General features: G+C 37.3%; 2 protein-coding genes across 5 annotated transcripts; both read right to left on the bottom strand.

Moving 5' to 3' along the window:
* Positions 1-1,109: 1,109 nt before the first annotated feature.
* pdp1 (pyruvate dehydrogenase phosphatase catalytic subunit 1) lies at positions 1,110-8,892 on the bottom strand. Of its 2 annotated transcripts, none has more exons than XM_027172498.2 (2): positions 8,794-8,892; positions 1,110-4,379 (listed from the first exon to the last, which is right to left on the bottom strand). In XM_027172498.2, exon 2 carries the CDS (start codon positions 4,340-4,342, stop codon positions 2,777-2,779), a length of 1,566 nt encoding a protein of 521 aa, XP_027028299.1. In that variant the 5' UTR covers positions 4,343-4,379; positions 8,794-8,892; the 3' UTR covers positions 1,110-2,776. The 2 variants fall into 2 exon arrangements, with proteins under 2 accessions (XP_027028299.1, XP_027028308.1); XM_027172507.2 differs by having other exon boundaries at positions 1,110-4,376; positions 8,794-8,865.
* A 1,297-nt stretch (positions 8,893-10,189) lies between these two features.
* On the bottom strand, positions 10,190-17,737 carry hus1 (HUS1 checkpoint clamp component). 3 transcript variants are annotated; one of them, XM_027170233.2, is made up of 8 exons: positions 17,534-17,737; positions 16,160-16,287; positions 14,095-14,271; positions 13,725-13,832; positions 12,700-12,774; positions 11,743-11,842; positions 11,215-11,337; positions 10,190-10,606 (listed from the first exon to the last, which is right to left on the bottom strand). In XM_027170233.2, exons 1-8 carry the CDS (start codon positions 17,583-17,585, stop codon positions 10,524-10,526), a joined length of 846 nt encoding a protein of 281 aa, XP_027026034.1. In that variant the 5' UTR covers positions 17,586-17,737; the 3' UTR covers positions 10,190-10,523. The 3 variants fall into 3 exon arrangements, with proteins under 3 accessions (XP_027026034.1, XP_027026043.1, XP_027026052.1); XM_027170242.2 differs by having other exon boundaries at positions 17,530-17,718; XM_027170251.2 differs by lacking the exon at positions 16,160-16,287 and having other exon boundaries at positions 17,534-17,718.
* Between the last annotated feature and the right edge of the window lie 419 nt (positions 17,738-18,156).

An 18,156-nucleotide genomic window follows, 5' to 3' on the forward strand; every position in this document is an offset into this window, starting at 1 on the left:
CTCACACACAGAACTATCAGTCACCCATTGTTTGTTTTTCGTCTCACCGTTCCGTGGAAAATGTTGAGAATGTTATGTGAAAAAAAAAAATCCTAGGAATTCAGCAGTTTCTGAAAAACTCAAACCACCAACTGACACCAACAACCTTGCCACAATGTCACAGAGAGGAGACTTTTTCTTTATTCTGATCGTCGATGTGAACTTTAGCTGAAGCCCTTGATCAGTAGCTGCAAAGCTTTATGCACTCCAGTGCTACCACATGAATGGCTGCATAAATGAACATGTCTTTATTAGCATGGCTGTAAAGTAGGGAGTGGTGGCTCGGTGGTTAGGGTGTTAAGCTCTACTGCTCATGAGGTTGTGAGTTAAGATACTTAAACCTCCAAGGTTCCATCGCTGGCCCTTAAGCCTCAGTTGCTTAGTTGTATAAATAAGATAAACGTAAGTCACTCTGGCTAAGGGTGTCTGCCATAATGGCATTAAAAATGCTAAGAGATTATTATTACATTAATGTTACAGTAAAATTAAACTCTGCCAGATTACAACATGTACAATGAATACCTCGGTCTTTATTTACCTGTTACAATTGATGCATCGTGTATCATACTCTCATCGACCACTTTATTAAAAGTTACACCTAGAGACATTTATGCAATTATCCAGTTAGCCAATCATGTAGCAGCAGCACAATGCATAAATCACACAGACACAGATCAGGAGCTGAAAACTGATCTCAGGCTGGTTTGTGTTATTTAGCCACAAGTCACAACCAGGGTGAGCAAAAAGTATCATAATAAAACAAACCACCAACCACAATTTGTATGGCCAAATGTAGACGGTAATATTTGGAGGGGTACAAAACAAAAGGCAGAAAATTGAATGTTTTATTATATTCATTATCTTAGTACTGCACTTGAATACTAGAATTGAAAGGAAGTAGAAAATAATATTTTGAATCTATAAATACAGTTAGCTAAATACAGACCAAACTACATGCGTTACACCAAGACACCAAGGCAACATTCAGCAGGATTTTACTACGCTGTCAAGTTGCCCATCTAATTAGCGGCTCATGTTATACATCAGAACACAGTTCAAAGAGACCTAACAACTGGTGTAATGTTTTAATAAAATATTTAAATACAAAATACCAGAGATCCCATATTCATACACAAGTATGTACACGTTATACATATAAAAATACCTGTTACAAGATATGGATATTTAATGCTTCAAATGCATTAAACCAAATAAATGATCAGGTACTAGACAAGCAAATTTAAAGTTAACTATATCTACAGATGTAACTTGTTATGTTTTACTTAATATACCAAACATTAGAGAGAGGTGAATAGTGTTGATCGTTTTAATAACCCAACATCATGTTAATACATTTCATCAAGTTGGCTGTGTGTTAGAAAACCTTATTGAACAAAATGATTAATTCTTTGCAGTTAAATATCATTTATTATACATGCAGGTGTATATTAAAAGCTGTTAAAATGTGTATTTGTGTTCACTGCAGAACAGTGAGGCTGATAATAATCAGCTGCAAATTAAAGCTACATTCGTTTTGACCCACAAACAATCAGAACTGTAACACTTACTGCACTAAAGGGCATTTGCTGACCTCCATCACTACTCACACCATGCGTGGAAGAGAAAATATATTCGGCCTGTCAAGCGCTCCAACACTCGCATGACACGGTTCTCACTTGAAGACAGTACAGAGGCTGAACTAATCAGGTCCAGTCTATAAAATGGCATAGACACAAAGACAGTATATAGAGTTGTGCAATTGTATAGAAAAACAACTTTCCTCACTTATATCAGTAACAAAATCCCTCAATGAAACAAGCCATAAAATAAAGTAGTATACACTGCACTTACAACACAGAGCAGACACAGTGTGTGCTTTGCTCCTGCTACTAATTTACATGGGTATCAATACAATACTGCATTTGCCTTAGTTGCGAAAACAAATGCAGAGACACGAACACTAAACAACTGCACCATATCCAGCCATCTCAAAGGCATATTTAGGATTAACTTTATGATGATTTTCTAGTGATAATCTGATTAGACTGCATAATTAGCCTTCATATGTCTATACAAAGCTTTGTGTGGTCTATAGAAAAACAAAAACACATGTCTTGCAGATGTATTCAGACAACAGATGTGCAAAAAAAATCTAAAAATGAATGTGTGACCAATGAATAAATAAACTTGTGCTTAGTTAGTCCAGGCAATCCATGCAAAGAAAAGGTTGCAGTTGACTGAGAATTTGAGTTTCTTTCAAATATAAATACAGCAATGTATTGAGAATAATATAATAAGCATCATAACCTGTAACTTGACCAATTATTTCAAAGCTGCATTTCCAGGAGTGGGCAATAATGAAATCTCCTTAGTTTTTGGCTTCGACACACATTATTAGGATGCAGCGGAAATGATAAAAAAAAAAACCAAGTCAACTTCATTTAACAAGCATTGTAGCTTATTCATGAAAACTAACAAAACAACCTCAGACATGGGTAAGTTAAAACCAGGCTTCTATTTCATGACACACACACCCCCACCCACCCACCCCCAACACACACACACTGCTGACCTCAAAAGTACAGACTGAACTGTGATTATGATGCATAATATAATACAGCATGATATGTTAGCCCTGCACACACATGCACACCCCACCACTAGCATACTGCTCATCATCTACTCATGACTGTTTACAGAAGCTGTATAACGGAAAACAAAGGACTAAACAGTACATTCAGTTCTGCTGAGCTCCTATGACGTGTGGGTTAAACTGCACTATAATGATGGTGATATCATCTCTGTACATGCGCGCTAACTCCTCTGGCAAGCTGAGCATCTTGGATAGCCTTTCGTGATCCACCATGCCAAATTCATTACTGCCTACAGCGTGGCGGATCAGGTGCGTGGCTGCATTCTGGTCTTGAAACGTAGAGGAGACACGTGCCTTCCTCTCCTGTAGAAGCCCCTGCATTTGGCCCAGTGTGACTCTGTAGCCGCCCACACTGATGGGTTGTTGCTGGTGAACTCCAGTTAGATGCTCCCCAACGATACGAACCACCTCCTGCCGATGCAGTGTCTCCCACAATCCGTCCGATCCAAGTACTAGGAATCGGTCTTGTGGCCGAAGCCGGTGATAGGTCACCTCAGGCTCAGCTGTCAGATACGGTGGTGTATGGTAGTTTGGTGGCACAAACTTGGCATGCTCATTCTCATGAAGCTGGTCTGGGCCTGACTCAAGCACACACCGCTGAAGTTCCACACTCCACTTGAACTTGACGTCACCAAATGCACGAAAAGGCATGAGGAGACCTAGCAGCCTGTCCTGCCTCACCACTGTCTTGGCTTCAGCTTGTGGGTGCTCAGAACGTACACGACGGACCTCAGCCTCGTTCTGTGCGTTGTGATCGTTGGTGAGGGTGAGTGCCGAGAACGAGCCATCGGGCTCCTGTACACCCAGAACAGCACGTCCATCACCAGCATTTGCCACATGTAAATCAGCACCGTCTATGTGTGCCACACATGCCGTAGCACCTGAGAAAGCCACACGTAACACCCAGTAGTGCAGGAAGGCATTAGCATCCCCTACCTGTGCCTCCAAAGAGAAATCATTGTCCAGACGCTTGAAAGCGCTTCGCAGCACCTCAGAAACCTCAGGCCGTTCTCCAGGTGTACTTAGGTCCAGCAGCTCCTGCCAGTATGTACGCAAGCTGTTGAAATAGAGGCGCGATGCCTCACGGCTGAAGTAGTCATTTGGGTGTTTGTGCCACTGCAGGATAGGCTGAAGGGGCCGGCCGGTCTCCACAGCATTCTCCAGCTCAGCAAGTGTCTCGTGCGGAAGCAAGGCCACGGCTATATAGTAAAAGAGTCTCTCACTCAACGCCTGGGCACAGGCACAGCCTGCATGCCCATCAAAGACTCCATACAACATGCCACGTGTCTGCAAACACGTTGCTGCACTACGCCGGTCCTCAATAGGGGAATTGGCTGGAAGTTGATTACAATCAAACCCCATGACTGAGCTGATGTTTTTACCATCAAACTCAGGCACTTTGAAGCTGTACTCATTGGCCTTCAAGATACTGTTTACCTGAGGTGGTGTGAGGTAGTACGTGAGCCGTGCAGCTGAAGTCCTGTAGCTCCGTGACAGGGGATGACTTGGATCTGAAGTTGCATTTGGTTGGTAGCCACTGTTACATGGATGATGGACTTGAAAACAGGTTTGGCACAAAGCAGATTGCACCCAAGTACGACCAAACCCCCTGCCACGGATTACCTGAAACAGCTGGGAGGTTGCCGCCATCAGAATGCAGCCTTGCAAATTTCTTTTAATAGACCTGCTGTAACGGGAAAAAAAATACATCATGCAATAAATTTATGTTAGAAATGCGGCAAGCAGCACAAAAACAGCTGAAAGAATACTGCCGTAAGGAAACCTGAATATTTTAAAGACTGAATATTTTTCAGCCCTAATTAACATTTTTCCCCTCACAGCCCCAGTACTATTCATACATTTTAAGACTTTAGAGATCCATTTTTAGATCTCCTTTTTTAGATCTCCTTTTTGTCACTTGAAAGCAACAGATCTACAGTTGCCTCAAACCAATTTAGTCATAGGACATGAATCAAGATGTGAATGCTAATATTTTAATTTCTGCTCATTAAACAGGGAATTTTAAAACCTCTTTTAAAGCATCGCCAAACACTTCAGTCTGTTTAGATTTAACGTAAGGTGCTTAAGAGGCTGAAGCTCGGTTTGATCTATTAATTGTTGTTATGGCTTTTGCTTGGATGAGGTTTAGAGTCACACCATATTAATTTGTTGCTACATAAAGGTAAAATCTGTTGTTGACCGATTGCTTAAGGAGAAGATTTTTCCCTATAACAGGACAGTTTTGTTCCTCTTAAACAAATTTGTGACTTGTTAAAAATGACCTTTTTATAATATAATCACGAATGGCATGTTTTGACACTGGTTTTATAGTTACAATAAAAGTTGTTGTTTGTCGTTCCCTCACAAACCTCTTCTTTCTCTCTCTTGAATTTAATAAGATTAAAAAACAAAAACAAAATAAAAACTGCTTGCTTTCATGTTACCATGAAACCCGAAACTCTTTTGTCCTGAACTTTCTCCATAAATGTTATCCATCTTCTTACTTGTGCTCCCATCGATTCACCTGGCGAACCTCCGCCAAACAAAATGGACAAACAGTTTCTTCTCAACGGAACAAACATGAACTTTTCACGCTCCGCTGCCCTCTGTTTTACTGAAACTTGGCTCAGTCACTCAATCCCTATCGGGTGCTATCGGGTAAAATGAAAGGCGGCGGAATCTGCTTCTACATTAACAAACGTTGGTGTACAGATGTCACAGTGCTGAATAAATACTTCAGCCCAAACCTGGAATATCTGTTCATAAACTGTAAACCCTTTTATTCACCACGGGAATTCTACTCATTCATCCTGACCAGAGTTTACATCCCACTGCAGGCCAACGTCAGTGATGCACTGCAAAACCTGGCAAACCAAATATCTGGCTTGAGGCAAAATAATCCGGATTCTCTTTTTATTATCCTTGGAGACTTTAACAGAGCAGAACTTACACTTGAACTTCCCAAATACAGACAGCATATAAATTATCCCACAAGGGAGAAAAATACACTGGATCATTACTACACAATTCTTAAGGACGCCTATCGCTCTGTACCCAGGGCAGCCTTTGGGAACTCTGATCACTGCTTGGTCCATCTAATTCCAACATACAGGCAGAAACTAAAATCTACTAAGCCTGTAGTAAAAACAGTGGAGATGGACCAGTGAGGCAAAGCAGGAACTACAAGACTGTTTTGACTGCACTGATTGGAGTATATTTGATCCCTGAACTGACAGCGTGGATGAACCGACTGACAAAACTCTGTATAAGCAGGCAGGAACCTACTGACAAAGGTGATCAGAATAGCCAAAAGAAGCTACTCTGAAAAGCTGAAAAGCAGGTTTTCAGATACCAACCCTGCATCAGTGTGGATACAAGAGTCACCCCTACCCCCCACTGAAGCAAACAAATACCTGTCTGACAAAAGACTGAAACAAAACAGATGCTGGATCCCCTACAGGGCAAACAGATCAGTGGACGACGCAGTCAACATTGGACTGCACTACATTCGGGAAAACCTGAAATGCCCAGGGACATACGCCTGGATTCTCTTTGTCGACTTCAGTTCGGTTTGTAATACAATCATTCCAGAAAATTCTCCACTCCAAATTCCTTCCATCTGTCAGTGGATTACCAGCTCCTCAAGGATGTGTCCTCTCCCCACTTCTCTTCTCCCTCTACACTCTACAATAATGACTGCACTTCAAGTGACCCAACTGTTAAACTCTTGAAATCTGCAGATGATACGACACTCATCGGTCTCATCCAAGATGGTGAGGAGTCTGCGTACCGGCAGGAGGTGAAGCTGCTGGTGCTATAGTGCAGTCAGAACAGTCTACAGCTAAACACCCTCAAAACTGTGAAGATGATAGTGGACTTTAGGAAAGACCCCTCAACACTACTACCCCTCACAATATCCAACAGCCCAGTGTCATCTGTGAAGTCCTTCAAGTTCTGCAACCTAAACTCTATCACCACAAAGGCCCAGCAGAGTATGTACTTTCTATGCCAATTAAGGAAGTATGTATGGTCTGCCACAGAAGCTGTTGATGCAGTTCTACACTGCAGTCACTGAATCTGTCCTGTTCACATCATCACCATCCGGTTTGGTGCAGCAACAAAACAGGACAGGAACAGACTGCACAGTAAAAACAGCTGAAAAAATAATTGGTGCCCCCCTGCCACTCCCCAATGACTTGTACGACACAAGAACCAGAAACCGGGCAGGAAAAATCGCCACTGACCCTTCGCACCCTAGACACCACATCTTTCAGCTCCTCCCTTCTGTCAGGCACTACAGAAGTTTGCTTACTAAAACTGCCAGACACAGGAACAGTTTCTTTCCCCAGGCCCCTTATCACCCTGATTGACAACTCACCATAATTATATTCACTGCTTCCTATCTAAGTACTGCATTATCAGAACTGTCAGTAATCACATCATCATATACAGCAGCAGTTACACACACTACTGCTGCTGTATATTGTACATAAAGCTTAATATTGCACAATTTGCACTTCCCACACTTTATGTACATAACTGATAAGTCATATAATCTATTCATATTTAATACTCATGATATCTATTGTATCACATCTGCATTTTCTTGTATAGTATAGGGTTATTTATACTTTTGAGAGTCACAAACAGCTGGAACCAAATTCCTTGTGTGCATCAACAAACTTGGCCAATAAACCTAATTCTGAAAGATTTTACATTCTTCTTATACCTTTATATTTATAAATAACACACTTCTAAATCTAAAAAAAATGTCGGGTTTCATGGTAACGTGAAAACAAGCAGTTTTTATTTTGTTTTTGTTTTTTAATCTTATTAAATTCAAGAGAGAGAAAGAAGAGGTTTGTGAGGGAACGACAAACAACAACTTTTATTGTAACTATAAAACCAGTGTCAAAACATGCCATTCGTGATTATATTATAAAAAGGTCATTTTTAACAAGTCACAAATTTGTTTAAGAGGAACAAAACTGTCCTGTTATAGGGAAAAATCTTCTCCTTAAGCAATTGGTCAACAACAGATTTTATCTTTATGTAGCAACAAATTAATATGGTGTGACTCTAAACCTCATCCAAGCAAAAGCCATAACAACAATTAATAGATCAAACAGAGCTTCGATCGTTTTAGATTTAACGTAAGGTGCTTGAGAGGCTGAAGTGTTTGCCGGTGCTTTAAATGAGGTTTTAAAAATCCCTGTTTAATGCGCAGAAATTAAAATATCAACATTCACATCTTGGTTCATGTCCTATGACTAAATTGGTTTGAGGCTGTAGAGCTGATGTTTTCAAGTGACAAAGTGAAGGGATTCTGCAGTGCATCCTGTAAATAAACTGTTTCTATAGAAACAAACAATCAGAATCATCATTAACAAACCATTCATTTAAACTATCATCAGTGCAGCTGTTATAGAAACTAGAAACTTTATTCAATAATTCTGTAGTATAATGTGTGATTTATGAAAACTGCCAGAAATCTTAAGTCTTATTTCTTAACTCTAATAATTGGCAAATGATTATTAACCCCATGTTACCCAGCTGGTCGAGGTAACAGCTATACAGATATTTTTAGTATCCCTTCCCCAGACCCCTGACATCTTTGACCTTGCATGGAGTCGTCTAAAATTACAGCTTTACACACGCAGCATTACATAAGACATAGAAAGTTTCTGTGATTGAACCTACAGCATTAAAGCTAGTCAACATCAAGCATCGACAGCTAGCCAGGCTCTTCTGCACAATTGTAACACTCAGCCTAAGCGTAGAAGACTCAGAAATGCCAAATTATTTGACATTTATATTTAGGATTATATTTAGCAGCACCATGAATACATAACTTCCTCCCAAACACCTTTCCCAGATAGTGTGCTAAGTAGCTAGTTGGCTAACTGTGGTAAAGCTACCAAACACTGGGTTAAAAGCCACTCAGAGCTAAAGGAGCTGAAAGAAGCCCAAAGTTTACAGAACAATCCAACTTTCATCACTAGCCACCATCCCATACAATCTTTACCTATCTACAATCTATATCTCGCAGTTTTTAGCATCCTGTAACACAGAAACAAAACAAAATACAAATACAAACCCACCTGAAAGCCGCCAGATGGTTTTTCTCTCAGCACTGACTGCTTAATCTAGTCAGCGGGCTCAGTAAACCGGAAGTGGGCGGTTCACAATCATGGGCGTTTTTGTATAGTCCAATATAAATGGCAAAAATCTACGTCAATTAAAAAAATAAATAAATAAATAAAAAATACACACACATCTATATATATATATATATATATATATATATATATATATATATATATATATATATATATATATATAATTATTCATATTTACATATTTCTATGTATTTCGAGGTGACTCTGACAGTCTGCAAGAAGCTGGATTTAAAATAAGTGTTTAGAAAATCTGATTTCTGTTTCTGTCTTTAACTTTGTATATTCAATTCAATTCAAGTTTATTTGTATAGCATTTTTTACAATTGACATTGTCTCAAAGCAGCTTTACAAAACATAATCATAGAACAAAAGGTTAATATAAAGTATAATATAAAGATTAATAGGATACAAAATTCAAGATTATATTGGATATATTTAATTCACAATGTGTATGTATTAATCCCCAATGAGCAAGTCTGAGGTCACTCAAGTGACTCCTTTGAATGGTAAAGAAAGAAATATTGAGAGGATCTGGACTCACAGGGGAACCTCATCCTCATATGGGTGACACTGGAGGGTGTGATTGTAAATATACAGTCTAACAAATGTATTGATGCAAAAGATCACATATCACAAGCAGACGTTATATATAAAGGCTGTTAAACCCACTGGGAATAGTTAATGGTTTTACAATTAACTCATAAATTTCTAAGATAAAAAGATGTATGAGCCATTGCTGTATGAGATATTCCTGAATTAATAAACACCACACTAATAATATCTATGCAAACACACAATACAAAACACTACAGGACAAATCCGCAAAATAGTTCCAAACAGTGTGCATTCTGTATATTATACAGTGCAAAATATAGGATTATGAACAGAGTGTTCTAGTGAACATTTATACACTTGTATAATAGCAGCAGTTGGATGAGGTATTGAAATGTGGTGTGTAAGACAGCATGTAAACAGTTTAATATGGTGGTGGATGTAACATGGATGTATATTGAATGAGTGTTTGAGTATGTTTTTGATCTGGTACAGTTCAGTGTAGTTCACACTGGTGTCTGTGTTCGGTACAAAAATAATACACAGGTTTAACTATTTAATTATGATTCTAAAACATGCTGTAATTGTTCACCATTGGCAGCAGATGAGGTGGAGCCATACCATTTAAATTCATATGCAATACCTTTTGAGATTGTGTTCATTTTTTGTACTACTCTTTGCAGAAATAAGCCCATATTATGTTGGATTTGCTCGCCTTTCCAAATGTGCAATAGTATAATAATAGAAGCACAGGAAGAAAATAAGAAACAGACTTTAAGAATATTTTATTGCAAAACAAGCAATTGCATCTGAACTTTACAAAATGTTACAAACCTCTTTAATTTTTACACTGTGTAACGTGAAGCATTGTGCAACATGTATTCCAGAGTAACATATTTAATTAAAGTAAATGCTGATTTAAAAAAAAAAAGAGAATCTAAGAACTGCATCACTTTTTCCTCCAAATCAATCACTTGTTCCCTGTACTAGTTGCAAAACACCTTGTGTTGGCAGGGAAACATTTTATCAGTAATGAATGAATTTTATCATAAATAAATATTCCATCAGTGTGGAAAAAAATTTAATTAAAAAACTTCCAACTACACCACAGCTGGGATGAAGTATTGAAGAGACACATCTTCCTGAAGGAGAATCAAATGAATAATCCTCTTGTCAACAATATCTGTAGAAAAGAGAAATTGAGAATGGCACTGAAAACGTCGTCTTATTGATCAACGTATATTGATTAAGTAAAGGTATGCAACTGATTACACACAATTAATGTAACATTCTGCTTTCTTAACATTTGTAAAGAGGCCAAGTTTTTGACTATAATCTCACACTCTCTTAGGCAAATATTCTAGATAATATTCCCTAATGGACTATTGTGTTGGGGCTCCAAAGCCAGGATGAAAATGGGATGGCTGCATTAGGAAGGGACTTTAAACAAACAAAACAAAGAAAAAAACCCATTGCAATTTATGTATGTGGATCAATTATTTGCTGTGGTGCCCAATATTCTGAGCAGCTGAAAAAATGGCTGAAACACCTAGTATTAGATTAAAATAGACAGAGAATATTGAACATCACAGTGGCTATATCAATTCATGTTTTGCACTGCACCTCCACCAGCATCTGAATACCAACACAAACTATACATTACACATGATCCCTTCCACCTTCCAATAATTCATATGATTAATTATAGTATTAATTATAATTACAATCATTTTTCTCTTCCCGACCACTGTATAATTTTTGACTTCTAATTTGCTTATATAATGTACTTACTACACATGGACTTAGTTGGGTTGACTTGTTGCCCCATAAGGAACTGCTGAAGTTTCCTAATATCCACTCGTGCATGAGCCATGGCCTCGACATCTCTGCTCTGACTTTGAGACTGTGAGGCTCCTGTGGAAAATGAAATGCACAAGAAAGGTGCCCAAAGATTACTCTGGACCTAACAATATCTAGTTTTGTCAGTGACATAATAGTAATATTATGTAATTCCCTAACTAATATTCTGGTGCAGTAGAACCTAGCGTAAAGTGTTACCTCAGATTAGAAATATAAAACATTTTGAATTTAATCAATAATTATAATTTTTTATTCACAAATGTGATTTGAATGCAGCTATAGTAACTTTTTGTTATTTAACTAAACCCTTTTGGTGCTATGAGGTTTTATACAAATGCCAATAGTAATTTTGAAAGACACTTTTCATTATGAAATTATTCATCAGAACCTGAACGCTACTCAATGAGTCTCTCTTTCTGTGTAAATTAGTATACAAAACTTCCTAAATAACAAACTCACCCCATGGAGGATTTCCAAGATCTTTGAAGTGTGTTGTCACAGAAACAAGATCTGTTTCAATCTTTAAGTTCATTTCACCACTTAGGTTAGCCTCTACTACCTAAGAATGACCGATATATATATATATATATATGAGAGAGAGAGAGAGAGAGAGAGAGAGAGAGAGAGAGAGAGAGAGAGAGAGAGAGAGAGAGAGAGAGAGAGAGAGATGGTTTGACAACTGAAGTGATTGACAACAAAAAAATAACCATTAATCTATACAGTTTGTAATCCGTTTATTCTTAGATTCTGGGAAGCCAGGAATCTATACACCCTCCCCTACCAACCCCCCACACACACACACACCCCACCCCCACTTTCTGCAACATGCTATGTAAACTCTAGAGGCTCTGTGAAAAACACATGACATGATTGTTTAAACTATCAAAGTGGCTGATGAGAAAATATGAAAAATATATGTGCTGTAAATTATTTTGGACACTGTACTGAATTATTGCGAGTCCCGGTGTAAATATTTCATTATTGTATTGTAGATTTCTTGATTTCAGAAATCAGAATCAAAAAGGTCTTTATTGCCAAGTATGTTTTCACATACGAGGAATTTGTTCTAGTACAGGAGCTCCACAGTGTAAACAGAATGGCAATGATAAGAAATGAACACATATATAAATAATAAAGACAGTTGTATGTACAGTGGAGAAAAAATATAAATATGCAAATTGAAGTATATATCTGCAAATTTAAATATAAATGAGTACTTGTAAACAATGTAAGAATATGGTTTGTTCTGTGTATGTTAAATGTTCATCAGACAGATTTCCTGAGGGAAGAAACTATTCCTAACAAGTTGTACCGCCTATGTAATAGCTGGCTGTCAAGGTCCAGTATGCCCAATTACCAATAAACAGTACTAAATCCTGGCTCGTAAACTAAATAGTAAATCTTTCTAATACTCACCAAATAGTTGGAGAGGTTCTTCATTCTGTCTACCACACTCTTCATAGTCTTCAGAGGGGGTAAATATATGCTAACCTAAAAATACACATTATTCACCAATTAAAAGAAATGAACATTATTTCAGAACCTGCTCACTATTTTTTTTTCTGTTGCTACAGTCCACTATTGCTGACATTTGCTAATCTTGTCCTTTATTATCTTGATAAACCATTGATTTTCTTCTGGAGTAAATTCAGCAGAGTGACTTCAGCTTAGAATTTATATTATGGGTCTTCAGTTAGATTTGACCTAATCACCACCTCAACACACAAATACCTTCTCGTTCCTAAGGCTCACCTTCTTCGTATCGTCCGCTGATTTTTCTAATTACGGTGGGTGACAATTGTAACATTCAGTGGAAGATTACGATATATTGTGGATATTACGTTGACTGAAATCTGGAAATTGGGCTCTATGTAGACGATAAATTTACATAGTGTGCTACATCGAGTGGATGTCATTTCATATTAAATCACACATAACATAGTGGAGATCCCAATTCAAATCAATCTTACTAGTACATTTTATACTTATGAAAAAACTGCATGTGAAACTGATGGTAAAACTAAGAGGGCCTACAATATAAAGATTTATCCCACTTTTGTAGAAGTTTTGAAAAATTCATGGGAGTTTCTTAGTATTTGGTTTGTCCCCTTTTTGCTTTAATGACAGTGTGTACTTGAGCACACAAGTTTGTATAAAACCTTATAATTCGTTTTACATCAAATCCATCAGTGTCATCTGAACACATGCTGCAATAGAAGAGATTAGATATTAAAAAATCTGACCTTTTGTACAAAACAGTACATGGACAATATTGCAAATTAAACCAGTACCAATTCTACCAGCTATGATAAATGACTGAACTTCTACCAAAAAAAAAGTACCCATAATTCAAACTTCCCCCTACCAGGCACCCCGTTGGCATAAAGATGCCTTAAATACCATTTTTATTCAGTGACTAGAGGAGATGCCATTTCACTTACATCGAAGTCTGGCATACTGGGCTCTTTAAAGTCATGCCAAAGCCTTCTGGGAATGACGTCCACAGGGATGTCATGGGTGACAATGCGACTGATGGATGAAAGGGAAGGCTTGGAGATAAGAGTTAAAAGAAAGAAAGAAAGAAAGAAAGAAAGAAAGAAAGAAAGAGTCACCAACTAGAGTTAATTATAATATTGTTTTAAATCACAAGTATTCATAAAGCATAAATTTCCTATAAAATAAGCATCGATTTTGTAATTTCACTCCGGTAAATAACAGAACCACATACACATAACCATTCACACAAAACGAATATTTTAACTCTATTTCTAAAACCACTTCCAAAGCAAGGAACATAAAAAAGAACCTTACCAGCTCTGCAGCTAGAGTGAGGCACGGACAGTGCTTCTTTGTCAGCTTTATTTTGACAGACTTGGCATTCTGTGCAGTTTTTAAAGCCCGGAATAGGTTCTCTGGATTTATTTCTAAACATATTTCATTAGCATCTTCTGATACACCTTCCAGTTGATATTCATCAAAAAAATTAACCTTAAAGAGAATAAAATGAGAGGTTAGTCAGGACCTTTGACTTAAGCTGGCAGAATGTGCTATGTTAAACAACCAATCAAATCAAAAATTAAACACGGGGTCTTATAATGTATATATACAGACAGGTGACAAACACAAGGACGTGTGTCTATCTGATGGGAAGCTTTTTGATGCAGTGGTTTAGGTTGATGTGCAATGTGCCCTCCTAAAAATTTGTCACATTATATTTTTTCTTTATTTTAGAGCATCCCTAAAATAGAATTAACTTACTGTTAACTATATACTTACAGTGAATATACATATTATACACATTTGCTGTTAAAATTGTTTTTGATAAAAGTTTTTTTGATGAATTATATTCAAAGCACCTTTTTAATTTATTATCTTTTTTAGTCATGGCCTAATGGTTAGAGAGTCTGACTCGTAATCCTAAGGTTGTGGGTTCGAGTCTCGGGCCGGCCACGACTGAGGTGCCCTTGAGCAAGGCACCGAACCCCCCAACTGTTCCCCGGGCGCCGCAGCATAAATGGCTGCCCACTGCTCCGGTTGTGTGTTCACGGTGTGCGTGTGTGTGTGTGTGTGCACTGCTGTGTGTGTGCACTTTGGATGGGTCAAATGCAGAGAACGAATTCTGAGTATGGGTCACCGTACTTAGCCGTATGTCACGTCACTTTGTGTTCACACTGAAAATTCCAATAAGAAGTTTACTACCTGGATGATGTACTTATTCAACTGAAAAACAAAGGGTGTAATGCTGGACACTTCATGTACTTAATATTCACAGTGGTGGAAGAAGAACAGTTCTGCCAGGTGCTGATGCTGGACCAGAAAAAAATCAATATGGCTCATGGATCTATGTAGAGGGCAAGTGTCTTTTTAAGTTAGTGCACGGTTTCTGATATATTTAAAATTCACCGAGGACAGCATTCAGCATCATATTCAGTGCTTTGGCTGTCATTTGAAATCGACTGCGAAATGGCTTATACTTCTGATAATAAAAAAAAAACAAACATTAGGTATTGAGAAATTCATACACTACTTGGTAGAGCACATAGAGCACAGAGTAAGTGCATAGTATATAGTACATAATTTAGGACATTTGGTTTTCTTATCAATTGTATTGGAACAACCTGTTCTTAGCTATTTCACGGTTGTGCCACTTGTTGACCTTGTGTTTACAGATATATCAAATATTTGGTAACATTCTCTTGATTATTAGCTTTCAACAATGAGACCCTGTACCTGCTTTGCATTATTTGGGGTTAATCAGTCACTTTTAATTGATAGAAGGTTTACACTATTTAGTATAAAACCTGACTAGATCTAGATTCTAACATGGTTTAACTTTAAATTTTATTTATGTATTTTTACATGGCAAGAATTTTATCAGGGGGTTTTATACTCACTGTTTCTATCTGTTTTTATTGACATCTAAGTCAAACACATACACATCAGGACTGTGTAACAGTCATTCCAGATTCATAGGTCAATTGTAAGCAAAAAATATGACATGATGGTGTATTTTTGCATTCCAGCAGTAAACCTGAGAACAATTCATTGCAAAATCTATACAAAGTTCAAAGAAGATGAAAATTATGTAAATAAAATGCTGTCCTTCACAGTCAACTAGGTGAGATTCTGGACTAATGCATTTCAGATGCACTCTGAACCACCATTATCAAAACACTGAATGAGGTAATGTTTTGGAAGAAATAGTTCATTCCCCAATTCAGTTCCAGAGATGTACAGAATCTAAACAAGAGTACATTAAAGCTGTTCTGAAAGCTCACTGTTGCCTACTTTATGTTGGACTGTACATTAATTTGTCACTCATCAGTATCTGATATTTCCTTGTTTCTAACCAATACATAAATGAACATGGGTTTACCTGCAATAACTCACACCACATACTGACTCCTCCATTGGCAACTTTTCCAGAAAGGACAAAGAAAATGTTGTCAACAGTAAGTCGCACAACACAAGTCTTTGTGAGTTTTGTAATGGTATTCACCACACCTGTAGACACAATGATCCCATTACATTTTTGTCTTCATGTTTTTTAAACACACATCTACAGTGGTGTGACAAAAAACTGTTGGCCCCCTTCCTGATTTTTTTTGTTTTGTTTGATGTTTCAGATCATCAAACAATTTTAATATAAGGACAACACAGTTAAATGCAACATGCAGTGGAATGAATGTTTTTATTATTAAGGGAAAACAAAATCCAAACCCACAGCCCTGTGTGAAAAAGCGTTTTGAAGCGGCCTTGTCAAAGTCCTGACCTGAATCCTATTGAGTTGACATGACCTTAAAAAGAATTATAACAATTCTGTGAAGATGAGTGGACCAAAATTCCTCCACAGTGCTGTAACTGACGCATTGCAAGTTATCGCAAACGCTTGATTGCAGTTCTTTGCTGCTAAGGGTGGCCCAAGCAGTTATTAGGTTTAGGGGGCAAACACTTTTTCACACAGGGCCATGTAGGTTTAGATTTTGTTTTCCCTTAATTATAAAAACCTTCATTTAAAAACTGCATGTTGTGTTTACTTGTTATCTCTGACTAATATTAAATCTGTTTGATGATTTGAAACATTAAAGTGTAACAAACATACAAAATAAATAAATAAATAAAAAATCAGGAAGGGGGCAAACACTTTTTAACACCACTGTATTTTTTTTTTAGCAGAAGAGGTGTAATCCAAGAGGCTTGCAGTACACTTCATTGTTCTCTGTGTAGCTGCTGATTATTTACAGCTTACTGTGTAAACAAATCTTCCCTACATTGTCTCCATCTTTTATAACGAAACAAAATATGCAATTTGCAGCTTTATTTATTTTTGTTATATATATATATATATATGTGTGTGTGTGTGTGTGTGTGTGTGTGCGTGTGTATATATATTTCATTGCCTGAATTAACTGTATATTTTTAACTATTTTACAATAAATATAATAGTCAATAGTCAAACGACATCAGGTGTTTAAATATATAAAACTCCATGAAATAAGAAAAGCGACATTCGCAAAAAATAAAATTTGTGGGTGGCTCTGAAAAGTGTACATAGCTACTAAAGCTAGCTTGTTTTGCTAACCTGTCCACAAGAGACCAAGTACAAGTAGCAGGAAATTAAGGGTCGCACATTCGACACGGCTGAAATAACGTACAGTTCGCATAAAATTCTATTAGCACATAATTCTATAAAAACGTGAGATTTTACCTTGTTAAATAAATTCACTACTTTTTTTTACTATTTACCTACGTGTGAAATGATTGAGACATCCAACATCGTTTATCTTCGCTCGGAACTTCATCGTCACAATGAGCGATTACGTGTTATTGCTTCTAAATTACTTTTTAAATGAAATGAAATTAGTTTAATTAATTACACTGCGTCATAACAAAAAAAAATAATAAAGTCGAACAACTCGCGCCACTGACGCACACAAATTACTCCGTAGAAACAAGTGCGCTTTTTAAAGGTTCCGCCTGTAACTAGCAATATTAGGAAAGGTGACGTCAACAATAATCAACAACCATTTTTACAACTTAACCTTAGGTTTTCCACACATCGATTATTTGGGTGTTTTATCTTGGTCTGTGCAGAGAATCAATTATACTTTTTTTGGCATCAAAGACTGGATGTGTTAATTCAAATGTTATGTCTGTATTGTACTACTAGAACTCTGGTGAACCTGTCTGTATGATCCATGACCATTTCCCACCCTGTCCACTCCCCGTATCACCTGTCTTTGTGTCCCACATTTAACAAATTAAGACTATACTACATGCCTAATATATTGCCTAATGTAATGTTATAATAGTAACAGTTCACTCACAAGAACTTATATGGTCAGTACGTTGTAATACCGAGAGCTATAACTT

This window comes from Tachysurus fulvidraco, chromosome 25 (assembly GCF_022655615.1).
Source record: "Tachysurus fulvidraco isolate hzauxx_2018 chromosome 25, HZAU_PFXX_2.0, whole genome shotgun sequence".
In the NCBI taxonomy this organism is placed as follows: Eukaryota; Metazoa; Chordata; class Actinopteri; order Siluriformes; family Bagridae; genus Tachysurus; species Tachysurus fulvidraco.

Bases quoted from the DNA above. Each gene is read 5' to 3' on its own strand.
- pdp1 (XM_027172498.2), bottom strand. From the start codon at position 4,342: ATGGCGGCAACCTCCCAGCTGTTTCAGGTAATCCGTGGCAGGGGGTTT.
- hus1 (XM_027170233.2), bottom strand. From the start codon at position 17,585: ATGAAGTTCCGAGCGAAGATAAACGATGTTGGATGTCTCAATCATTTC. The intron at 12,775-13,724 runs GTAAGTGAAATG...GTGTATTTTTAG, and splicing joins CCAGTATGCCAGACTTCGAT to GTTAGCATATATTTACCCCC. The intron at 11,338-11,742 runs GTGAGTTTGTTA...CATTTTCCACAG, and splicing joins TCTTGGAAATCCTCCATGGG to GAGCCTCACAGTCTCAAAGT.